At 36.2% G+C, this 12653-nt stretch overlaps 1 protein-coding gene across 11 annotated transcripts in view; it reads right to left on the bottom strand.

Moving 5' to 3' along the window:
* The window catches only part of TCF7 (transcription factor 7), a 140245-nt gene that overhangs the window by 50321 nt on the left and 77271 nt on the right, over positions 1 to 12653 (bottom strand). For all 11 annotated transcript variants that reach the window (XM_081939600.1, XM_081939593.1, XM_081939599.1 and 8 more), the window contains exon 4: positions 279 to 411. In XM_081939600.1, coding sequence (XP_081795726.1) covers positions 279 to 411 — 133 coding nt within the window. The remainder of the gene's footprint in view (positions 1 to 278; positions 412 to 12653) is intronic.

Raw genomic sequence — 12653 nt, 5'->3', positions numbered from 1 at the left:
ATGGCCTTCAAACCCCCTCCAAGATTTCTTACTTATTCCATTTCTCTGCCCAGAGTGAATATGTTTGTTGCTGCAGAGCATGCAGTTCGACCTCCAAGACATATGAAGGTAGTATGTAAAAATGGGCAGAGTCCACTATGAAGGGTTGGAAACTGAAAGTCTGTGGCAGGCATCCAAACTGCATGGCTATGGTTAAATTCCCCACGGCACACACTTTTTAAAGCACATCCTTTCCCCCCCCAAGAGTAGCATCCCAGGAGAGGTGAAGAATTAGTTACCTTGTTTCTGGTTGATGTCGGCTGGCAGGTGTGGTGAATGGGAGCCATGGCTGAAATGTTCATTGCTATATGGGATGAGTGGGGTGAGTGGATGGACCCCATGAGATGGCTGTACTACGGGAACCTTGTTAGACTGAAAAACAGAAGTCAGAAGAGAGAGGATTTAGAAATGCTAGCCTTTGAGCTCTGCAAATTGGGCATGTGGGGGAGAAGAACCCAAGTCAGAAGCATCCTAAAATTCCTCTCTTCACCCCTCAATTACTTATCATCCGTGACAATACAACAACTTGCTTAGTAGATAACAAGAAGCTTTTGAGATGAATATGCAAACACCAACACTTCAACAGAGGTATGGCAGGGAACAATTATTCCAGTCTGACTATGTCTTTATTAGTGAGATAGCTGAAATGAAAATGAATTAGAACAGGTTTGCCAAATGTAAGATTTACTTTAGTAATTGCCATGCTTACTAATTAACTGGCTGAATAGAGCTCTTGTTGTGTGAACTGCTTGCCAGCATCCCTCAAGATGAATTTTTGGGTCACGTGGTCTTTGCATGTAAAGCGCTTACCTCCAGCATCCTGCCAAAATTAGCATGTCAATTTATTTCGTATGCATTTGTTCATCAATTTATTTGCTAGACATTTACCTATAGCAACAAAATAAAGAAGCATTTGTGCTTTATTGGATACTGAGCACTTTATCAAATCTTTTAGAAGCTTTGCACGGGATGGCTTTAAAGGAACTTTTCAAACAAATACCTTTTAGAGTTGGAGAATGGGTGTTCCTCTATATGTTGCTGAATTACAGTCTTCAGCATCTCTCAACATTACCATTCTGGCAATTATTGTTCGGCAGTGATAATTCAATAATGTCTGCAGATCTATGCTTTAAAAGATTGTGACTTTGGGAATAAGACCATTATGTGGAACTGGAGCTCCTCTATAATGTACAGTACTGATGCCAAGGGAACCTAGGAGACTGGCTATATATTGTGTATGTACTCACAAGAGTTCTAAATCCTGAAGTAGATCAGGGCAGGCCTGGGAACAAAGCAGTTTTCAAAGTACTGCTGAAAAGTACCATGAACAAGTGTGAATCTGCATGCTTGCACAAACACATTCTTTGTGGGACACATGTGTTATCCAACAAAATTTTGCAAGTCCAAATTAGTGTATGAGAAACAACATAGAGCCTCTCAGCTTGATGCGTTGAGTTCTGTGGGGAGATTTTTCAACTGTGGAATAAGAGTAATATCATGTCGAGTTACTCTAGAACTGTGGACTATCTTTTAAAGGACTGATAATGCAACACAGGATATGCAGATTATTCAGGCTTGAAGAAAATGCACCAAACACATTCAGTTCTGCCTTATTATGTTAAAGGAGGACAAAAAAATATACTCCCACATTCATCAGGCTATTATGTTGCAGTTATTCGTTTCAGTTGAAAAGAAAAGAATAAGGTGAAAATATTAGGTTGAAAACTATCAACAATTTCCAGCTGCAGCAAATTCAGAGGAACTTGTTTTCAAATGAAAAATAGTAGTCATGCTATTAGAGAATCTTCCTGCCTGCCTCAAGCATTCTTACCATTTCATACTTGCCCAGTTTCGCCCATGGTTGTCTTTATAATGACACTGACAGTACCAACACTAGAAAAATTGAGGTTTGTCATTCCGAAAGTCCTCAGAAAAGTATGTGGTAGGGAACAAAAGGACTATCAAATACAGGATATTCACTGATTATTGAAAACAGAGTCTTGTAAACCGCCACATTCCTTATATTAGACAGAGAAAAGCACTACCAAATAAAAGTAAACAAACAAACCATCCCATCTATGTTTGATATTGTCACACTTCGCATTTTATACATATACGCCGAACACATTCAAGGCAATTAATATACTAGAGAGGGGGTGGAGAAATGCTGAATATAATGAACTCAGCTGAATGATATAATTTGTATAATCAAAAAGTGATACCATCTGAACAAGGGTCCACAATTGTCATGGCCAATTCACCACAGCCAACTCAGCGTGAGCAACTTGCCAACTGAGGAACAATTCAACAATTCAATTAAATTATTTAAAATAATTAAAAATATTTTAATGTTTGTCATTCATATTTCATTTTGTCCCTCCTTTTTAAAAAAATGATTCTATTTCACAATTTCTTCGAATTAGTGTAACTCATATTCTGTGGCAAGTTGACCTGTAGCATATTGGCTGCAACAAGTTGTCATAGATCCACCTAGAAGAGGGTATTGAACAGACATACACACCTATACACACTTGCACACTTGCACTGCAGGGAAGGTCAAGAACTCATCTCATTCCAAGTGAGGATGGGCTATTATCAACTGCCAGTCATCTTGGTTTCAGCACTGACACCAAGAGACATTACTATTTTGTTGATGAGTATGATGTCAATAATAGTATTGTACATTCATTGTATGTATTGTAAATAGTACAATGTATTATGGAAAATTCAATTTCAGTATAATCTGAAACATTACATAGCATCCTTCATATTTTCATTGGATATATTATCATGAGGTTTTCATAGGAAAAAAATGAATAAAATACAAGATAAACAAAATAAAAGCAAGATAAAATTGAACAGAATAAAGAAAATAAATCCTTCTTAATACCGTAACTCTGAGACCTAGTTTGGTGCAGTGGTGAAAGGCACTGAGTTAGAACCAGGAGACTGAGTTTGACACAGAGAATGTGGGGGGGGGGGGACTGTGCTTTCCACCTAGCACTTCAGAGGGTAAAGTGTTGAAATGAGCCCAAAGAAAGGCTTTATAGTGTGCTGAGCAAGCAAGACCAAATAAGTGGTTGAGTATTGACATCCACCACTGAAAGTTAGCTTATAGCACCCATGCAATATCAAAGACTCTGATACATTTTGGGTTTAGCTCTCTCTATTCCAAGGTGCAGCAGAATATAGATGACAGTGACACAGCTCAGGTGAAATTTTAATTTTCCACCTTGTTGAAAGTTTATAAAGACCACCAGTGAGCCATAGAAACACAGAAGCTGAAGCCAATAATAAGAAAATGGTGAAGGAGAACTTTTTCTGATGCCAGCGGAATCATACCGGTTTCTATGCAGATGAAAGCATTTTAAATGTAGCATGATAAGCAAAAAAAATAAAAATAAAAATACTTGCAGAGACTTAGACTCGACAATGTCTAAGGACATGGAATTATTGTAGGCACATATTTATGCCTCACACACATTTCAGAGATAGTTTTAGTTTTAAGGTAACTGTCCTTTAGAAAACAAACAAACAAAAAAGCATCAGTCCTAGGATTGCCTTAATGCTAATGCTAACTTTGGCACAACTGGCTTTAATTTATTTCTGCTCAATTACAATGATTTGAAAAAAGACAAAGCTATTTAAAAACGAGAACTTGTTTAATTTTAGTTTTTCCAGTTTGCAATTGAATTTAATGATCTTTTCTGCAATTAGCTCCCCCTCTTATTAATATACAGTAGTCATTTTGATCCTAGATATTGATTGTAAGGTTTTCTCCCTGCAAAAAATCCACTAAGGCCCATAGACCTCTACGGAGGCCCATCTGTGCCAGCAAAATGTTTTTGGTAGATCCAAGGAGCTGTAAGGCTTTACAGGTTTTTTTTAAATTTAATATGACAACTATGCTCCTGTCTTGGCTTTTTATTTTTTAAATAACCAAATTACCATATTAAGTCTACAAAATTACTGACTGTTGCCCTAATATAGCATTGTGGAAACCTCTGATGCTACCAGATTTACAATGCCTAGAGGTCTGAGGTCTTACCTTCCATCAAATGAACAATGGAAGGCAGTCTTATGTTTCATCCAAAGGCAAGAAGCGAAGTAGAGAGATAGGTAGGCCAACTAAATTCAATGAGATTTAAATAGTGAAACATTTAGTGCTGCAGCCTGGAGAATAAACCGTGAAGCAGAGAAAAGCAGGCATAGCTTTATTAAGACAAGAGATTTCCTACTTCGTTTTGAATCTGCTGGTATCATAAAATTCCCCTGATCAGAGCTGCTTTATGAAATGTAATTAGGATTTAAATTCCACTTCCTATAAATTAATATACAGATTTGGAGTAGCTAAAGAGGTTTTATTTGACTATTCTTGCATCTGATAAATTAAGAATTCACTGCCTCGTCTTACAGACAGTTGTCATATTAGATGATTTGAGATACCGTTCTTGAATATGGGAAAGTGTACACTCAGTAAAAAAAAAGTATAAATCAAGCATTATTTTATTGTTTCCAAACCTTGGTCTTTCCAGATGTAATGGACTACTTCTCATTCAACATAGCCATGCGAACCCTTGGCATCCTAAAGACTAGCACATTTGTTATGATATAAGGATAATACATTTGTCAAAAAGGAGCTAGAAGACTCTATTCTAACACATACTGTATATCCTTCTGGAAATTGTTGCAATATATTCTGCTGAGCTACAAATTGGGTACAAATTTATTATTTCTTTACTTATACAGACTTCACTATTGAGGCCTTGTGAATGTTCATTTTCAATATTTGTATTTATTTAAATATAATACATCGAGATTTGCAGGTTCTTTTTCTTAATTTATACATATTAGAGAAGGTGTCAGTAGTCTAACATTCCTAACTATTTATCTAGATTACTGTTCCTCAAACTTGGCAACTTTAAGATGTGGGGATTTCAGCTCCTAGAATTCCCCAGATGTGAAGTCCATCCATTTCAAAGTTGTCAAGTTTGAGAAACAGTAATTTAGGTCATTCACAAAACTTGAATGATTAGTGATAAAAATTATTATCAGATATCCAAAATATTGAATATGGTATTTAAGAACAGTTGGGAGGAAACATTTCAGTTTTAACATTTGAGAACAATAGAAGGCAATTTAACTGAAAAGCATGGAACCAGTTCATATGTAGTTTTGTTAAATTGATTGTTTACATGCCTGTGGTTTTTATATTATCTAGGTTACAAATGAAATATGACTTGAAATAAGTCAGTTTCTGGGGTGGGCTCAGAATGATGAACATCAAATAATATAAAAATAATTAAATTAAAGGGAGATTTGTTGCCCTCAATTCAATTTAGGTTCAATGTTAAAAAAAAGTAAAGTCATGGATTTACACTCCTGCACATCATGGTATTCACAGTGAATCTTCACCAGTTAGCAGATAGTTGCTGCTTGACCAATCTCAAGGCATTTTTTGTTTTTTTTTAAAAAGAGAATCACACCAGAATAATTTTCAATTTTGAAACTAATCTCAGCTACATATCAAGGTTTCATAAAAGACCAAGATTTATTTGGAAAGAAATCAACAGCTATATAAGTTTTGAGAAACTATTTTAAGACAATTGATTGTAAAGTCATGCTACTGAAACTTACACCATGGTTTTGAAAGCCTGTGTATATTCAGTTCATACAAACATTATCACTTAAAAAAAAGAATTAAGAGGTGGACATAAAAATCCACATTCTTTCTTCTTACCATCCTTGCTTCAAAGTGTTAACTGAATTCTCCTTTGCTTGGCAGATTCAGCTGCTCCTTAAATTACAAGGATTCTGATCCAAGGACAGTTTTCCTGTGGGTTTCTCTGAGATTTAGAGGTGGCACTAAGTGCTTTCAAATAGCTTACAGGAGGTGAGCAAGTAGCTTAACTGCTTGGCTCCTTCCCAAACTTCTTGTGGACACACACCTGCAATCTCGTTTCTGTTATTTACCAGGCACACATTTTAAAGAGATAAGCAGGTACTGCCACAGTCAATCAAAAATACATTTCATGCTAACCACACCATGCTAACAGATATAGGGCATTTGACTTCTGTGGTGAACCTCCCCCCCCCCCCCTTAGCAGGGTCTGCAAAGAAAGAGAAAAAAACTTTCTTGTGCTGGGAAAGACATCTGCAGGCCTGAGAAAGGGGAGAGAATTGTCATTTGTATTCAGTTTCTCAGAAAATTCAGTTTTTCTTAAAGGCATAAATGCAATTTATATACTGGTGTGGGAAGCTAAATACAGTTGGAAAAATGATTTCATCGGAAAAAGTTTAATTAGAGCGGAACTATTATTGATGGCCTGTTTTCTTCCCTATATACTTAGACCAGCAATGATTATAAAACATCTTAACGATACTATCATTATCAGAGAGAACATTTTTGACACTAGTATTCTAATTGTGGGAATACTCTCTTTGCAAGTACAAGTAGTCCTCAACCTCTGACCACAATTGAGCCCAAAATTTATGTTGTTAAGTGAGACATTTTAAAAGTGAGTTTTGTCCCATTTTATGACTTTTTTTGCTAAGGTTGTTAAGTGAATCCCTGCAGCTGATAAATTAATCCAGTTGTTAAGTGACTCTAATCCAGTTGTTAAGTGACTATTGACTTTCCTTGTCAGAAGGTCGCAAAAGGTGATCACATGACCTTGGGCCATAGCAACGGTCATAAATATGAGTCAGTTGCCAAGCATCTCAGTTCTGATCGTATGATCATGTAGAGGCTACAAAGGTTGTAACTGAAAAGGGCTCATAAGTAACATTTTTCAATGCCATTGTAACTTTGAACGGTCACTAAATGAACTGTTGTAAGCCAAGGACTACCTGTATAAGTGGATACCCACTTTTTCAGAATCAACAACACTCTTAAGCAATTAATCAAGGCTTTGGCTGATGTCTAAATCATATTTAACTTTCAAAATAAGTATAGCCATTGTACGTGCAGTAGCAGACAAGGATAAAGCCATTAAAATGTACCATGACTATTTATTCTTACAAAGAATTAAAACAAAATACAAAAAACACTACAGCGCTATTTCTTGCTTGGAATATTACTGTTGTTATTTTACTGTTGTTGTTTTTCCTATGCACCTACAAGTGGTTATCATTTCTGCTAAATTTGGATACTTAATTTTTGTAGGCTTGCTGTGATAACTTTAGCTAAAATTATTATTTTTATATCTTATGATGCTAAGACTTCAAAGACTCGCACAATCATTAAAATAATGAAAAATCAGTTAGGCAATAGTTAAAATAAAGACTAGAGTGTAATTAATCAAGTCCGTATGTTAAAAGATAAAAATATTAATTGGTAATGCAACAAATGCAGAGATTTGATAGATAGATCTTGGTTAATATTACAAATGCAACAAAAGATTTTCTTTGTGGCTTAATTTTTTAATTTGATGTTTACTAATATTGTCAATAGGATACTTTTCATTCCTTCCAAGAATGTTTTTATTCATGGAAAGAAATCAGGACGCTTCTCTATAAACTGATTTCTCTGAAGATCACATGCCGTTATACTGTAATTTGATTCTGGATCAATTCAATTGCATTTGTATTGTCTATATATTAATTCATACTAAAGCTGGACAATCTCCCTTCCATTAATCAAAAACCACCTTGAGTTCTGCTCCCAACACTGGGCGCCATCATTAAAAAAACGGTTCAGGCAAATTGCAACAGGTTCCAAGAAGGGCAACCAGGATGATCAAAGTCCTGAAAATGAAGTCCTAACATAGAAAGAATAGGATCTATTTCAAGGAAAAATAACTGGAGGGAAATGCATTACCCAACTGCAAATACCTGGAGATTTTCATTCAGAAAGATACAGAACAAATGCCCAATGTAAGAGGAAGGCAGAGTCTGGCTGAATGTTAAGAAAAGAAAAACTTCCTAACAATAACAATAGTTTGGTAACGGACTTAATTACTGTACCTCAAGAGATGGTAGGTCATATTTTGCTGGAATGATTAAGATGCTGGCTATGAAAAATCATTTCTCAATGTGATGGGTATCTTGTCACAAATATAAACTGCAGCTTTGCACACTTACATTGATGTGATTTCCAGTTGCATTCAAAACTGAAGTCTGTATTTGTAAAGAACAGATGACCTTTTGGTTTGCCACATGGGAACTAGAACCTGGTTAAGAAAATTCTGGTTGGCAAAATACAAACTGATTTTGTGATCCAGGAATGATTCAGATGCTACGGTACATATTTGCTGTTGGCTGATAATGGATTTGCTCTTAATTAATTTCCATATGAATTGGGTAATGGGTGGATCAGAAGAAACTTTAAAAAATCAGCTTCTTGCTCTTCCCAGAAATTCTGCTACAGCTGTCAGCTTAAGTTGCAAAACAGATAAAAAAGTCTGAGGGAAATCAAGTTTAGGCATACCTACTTTAAACTGATTCTCTCTCAAAATATACAAGGGATGAAATGTACATTTATTTTTGTGCTAATTAAAAATAAAATGTAGGGATTACTATGTAAATATAATGACAGACTTGTAGGCATACACATGCAAAAATATGAACTGAGTTTTTAATGTAGCTGGTTAAGACAAGAGAATGTGGAATTAATTATCTATTTCTTTTAAATTCTCATGAAGAGATGTGCAGCTGATAGTGTATTTGATGTGGTAGCCCATATCTTCCTGGAACATATGCTTCCAAACATTTCTGTAAATACTTCACATTTTACAGGGTTCATTGCAACCATCACCATGCAACAGACATACCGACTATCTTAGTTTTTTCATTTGAAGACATTCTTCCTGGGCCACAAATTATTATTTGCCATCTAGCTTTTAGTATATAGCATGAGATGAATCAGTTTATCTCTGCTTTGATATTTTTTTTCATTCAGGATATGTTTTATACTCCCATAAGACCCATGGTAAGCAGAAATTTAGTAGTCAGTAGTCCATGAAAGGACCTATATCTTAGATTTTAAAAAGCAGGAAATTCTTTATTACAGATGTTACTTATGCTGGATGCTTCTTTCATGAAACTTGCATTTACCAGGAAAAGAACAAGGCATTATTTGCTATTTGCATGACTAAGATAGCTTTGCATAATTTTAATTTGTATTGAGGATATTCATCCCTAGTAAAGATTGAATAGGGTATAGAAATGGAAGAAAAGGCAATTTATATAAACCTAGCTGTGTCTTCCATATATAATTTCAGTGTTTAAGAGAAAATCAATGCACAGCTTACTGGATATTTATTTACTTTGCCAACTCATCTTTAAAACAATTTAAAGAATGGAAAAAAATATCATCACCAGAACTCTTCCTTAATTAGATTGTTTAATGTAAAGATTAAGTAGCCTTTGTGAAGCTGCAGAACTCAGTGGACAAGCTGTAATAATTTTAAAAAGTGACTTGTATTATTCAATAAATTGGTATAGAATTTTCTGCAAAGAATATGGCTGAATTGTCAAATGGGTAAAACAGACACTGCACAGTTCATTATAGTCATGCCATTAATCCATGAGAATATAGGTTAACCCCAGAGAGTTGGCTGTAATTGTAACCCTATAGAAAGTAATTAAGGAGAAGGTAGTTGCAACCCTTTTCCAATGTCCATTTTTGTGTGTTTGGTACGATGGGACATTCATTCTTATCAATCACCACTGAAGGATATATTTATGTGACAGCAGAACTCTTGCACCATTTCTACTTATAATACTTTCTAAATGCAAACCTAGCCACTGTGCAGTTTTATATCTCTACCCCATTTGCCCCCAGGGTTCACCCATCTAAGTTTGAAAAGCAAACAAAGCCTGTTCATTTTTGTAAGGAGTTTTCCCCAAAAAACTGACTGTATATGGTAAGCAGCGTTCTCTTCTGCACTACTGCAGGGGATAGGACTGAATGAATTGGTCCTAAGATCAAAAGAAGAGGACAGAAGATAGCTTCATCTACATAAACAATGCTGTTGTTAGAAAAGATAGTCTTTTAATATTATTTTTTAACGAATTTCATCACTCTGTTTCAAAAAAAAAAAAACCTCATTCAAGTCTTTAACTTGCCCCAAGCAGCCATCTTTGGTCACTAGTGAACTGCAATGGAAACAACCCAACAGGTTTTGTTATGACAAATATTACACTGTTATCAACCAAACATTGTACACAACTTTGTCGTGGCTGCTGAGTAAATTTGCCTTGTGGTTCTTAGCAGTCAGGCAAGTAAGCCATGGCTGTGGTGAATTCAATGAGTCACTTCACCCTCAAAACTTTCCTAGTTTGGAAGCCCCTAAAAAGCTATTATAGAAGAGGAGTCAAGACTCAGATCAAATTCCTGGTACAAAAAGTGAAAGTATTTGTGCATCTTTGACATGTTTTAAATATTATGGGAGTATTATATAAAATACAGCATCTAAGCAGAAAAACAGAATAACAGAGTTGGAAGGGGCCTTTGAGGTCTTCTAATTAAAGCCCCTACTCAAGCAGGAGATCCTATATCATATCAGACAAATGGTTGCCCAATCTTTTCTTTTAAAGCTCAAGTAGTGAAGCATCCACAACTTCTAAAGGCTAGCTGTTCCAATGATTCATTGTTCTCACTATTGGGAAATATCTCCTTATTTCCAGATTGGTTCTCTCCTTGATTAATTTCCATCAATTGCTTCTTGTTCTGCCTTTGTGCTTTGGAGAATAGGTTGATTTCATTAAACTAGACATACCCAATTCCTGCAACCATTCTTCATATATTTTAGCCTCCATTCCCCTAATCATCTTTGCTCTTCTCTATACTTATTCTGGAATCTCAACATCTCTTTTATAACATGGTGAGCAAAACTGGATGAAACATTCCAAGTGTGGTCTTACCAAGGCATTATAAAGTGGTATTAACACTTCACATACTGGGATGCGATGGTTCAGTGCTAAGACCCTCAGCTTGTTGATCAGAAAGGTCGGCAGTTCAGCAGTTCAAATCCCTAGCGTCGCATAATGGAGTGAGCTCCTGTTACTTGTCCCAGCTTCTGCCAACCTAGCAGTTCGAAAGCACATAAAAATGCAAGTAGAAAAATAGGGACCACTTTGGTGGAAAGGTAACAGATTTCTGTGCGCCTTTGCCGTTTAGTCATGCCGGCCACATCACCATGGAGATGTCTTCAGACAGTGCTGGCTCTTCAGCTTTGAAACAGAGATGAACACTGCCCCCTAAATTGGAAATGACTAGCACATATGTGCGAGGGGAACCTTTACCTTTAACACTTCTCATGATCTTGAGTTTATCCCTCTGTTAATGCAGCCTAGGAATGTGTTAGCTTTTTTGGTGGCTGCAGCACTCTGCTGGCTCATACCTAGTGGTTGTCCACTAGGACCCTCTCACAATTATTACTATTGAGCCAGCTACCATCTATTTTATACCTGTGCATTTGGTTTTTCTTGCCTAAATGTAGAACTTTACTTTTCTCAGCATTGAATTTCATTTTGTTAGATAGAGCCCAGTGTTCACGTCTATCAAGATCTTTCTGTATCTTGAACCTATTTTCTGGAGTGTTGGCTATTTCTGGCAGCTTTGTGTAATTTGCAAATCCTCTTCTGTCCCCTCATTGAAATCATTTATGAAGATATTGAAGAGTACTAGACTAAGAGAGAGCCTTGAGGTGCCCCACTGAATGCTTACCTCCGTGCAGTTCCATTAAGGACTACCCACTGATGCGGTTACAAATTCATCTGGTAGTGATGTTGTTTAACCCACATTTTTCTATCTTATCAAATAGTAGATTTGGTCTACTTTCTCAAATGCCTTACTGAACTCCAAATACAGCATTTCACTGGTATACTAATTTTGTCAGGAAATATCATTAGTGAAGTTAGTTTGGTTTGGGATTAACATATTTTGTGTACTGCTGTTTGTAAATCTGGATTAAGGGAATGCTGGGTGAATATATTCACTGTGACGGATTCAGCAAACCATGACATTGTGAAGTGTGAAACATCAAGCAAAGGAGACCTGGGTGTGAATCAAAATCTAATAGTTACAAAGTTCCCTACTATGTATTCCAGAGAGCACCTGCTCAACATAGCCTAATGTAAGTTGCACAGAAGAAGAATGATGATAAAAATCTCACAGCTTCCACATCAGTTTTCCAAATTTGGTTTCATGCACTTCTCAAAAGATATGTCAACAACAACCTCAATAGCTTCTCAACTTGCTATCAGGATGTGATCAACACAGAGTCATTTCAGTATTCAGCAGATTGTTTTTGTGTTTTCTCACTTTTGCTGCAATCAGTTTGCTTCAGCCCACTGTCATTACAAAAAGGAAATGAGGGAAAGTTATTGCAACCTACGCTTGGGTTTTATTACTACTGGCTTCTTCCCACACTGTCCCAGCAGTGAGATCTGTGCTTAGGAGAAAGAATTTTGATGCAATTTGGGTTGACCACATTAGAGTGGCTGACATAACTTTCCTCTGACAATGGCATGTGATTGGAGTGATAAAACTTCTGTGCAATGAACAGTGCTTACAACTGCTATATGGCCTGAGCTTCTAAGCTGCTGGCTCAGCAAATGTAGAATGACTTAGAATGAATGAATGCTGAATCTCACCATTTGTCACACTG

This window comes from Natrix helvetica, assembly GCF_964273705.1.
Source record: "Natrix helvetica genome assembly, chromosome: 1".
In the NCBI taxonomy this organism is placed as follows: Eukaryota; Metazoa; Chordata; class Lepidosauria; order Squamata; family Natricidae; genus Natrix; species Natrix helvetica.
Note: the sequence above shows the minus strand (reverse complement) of the source record. Positions and strands in the feature narration are given on the sequence as shown.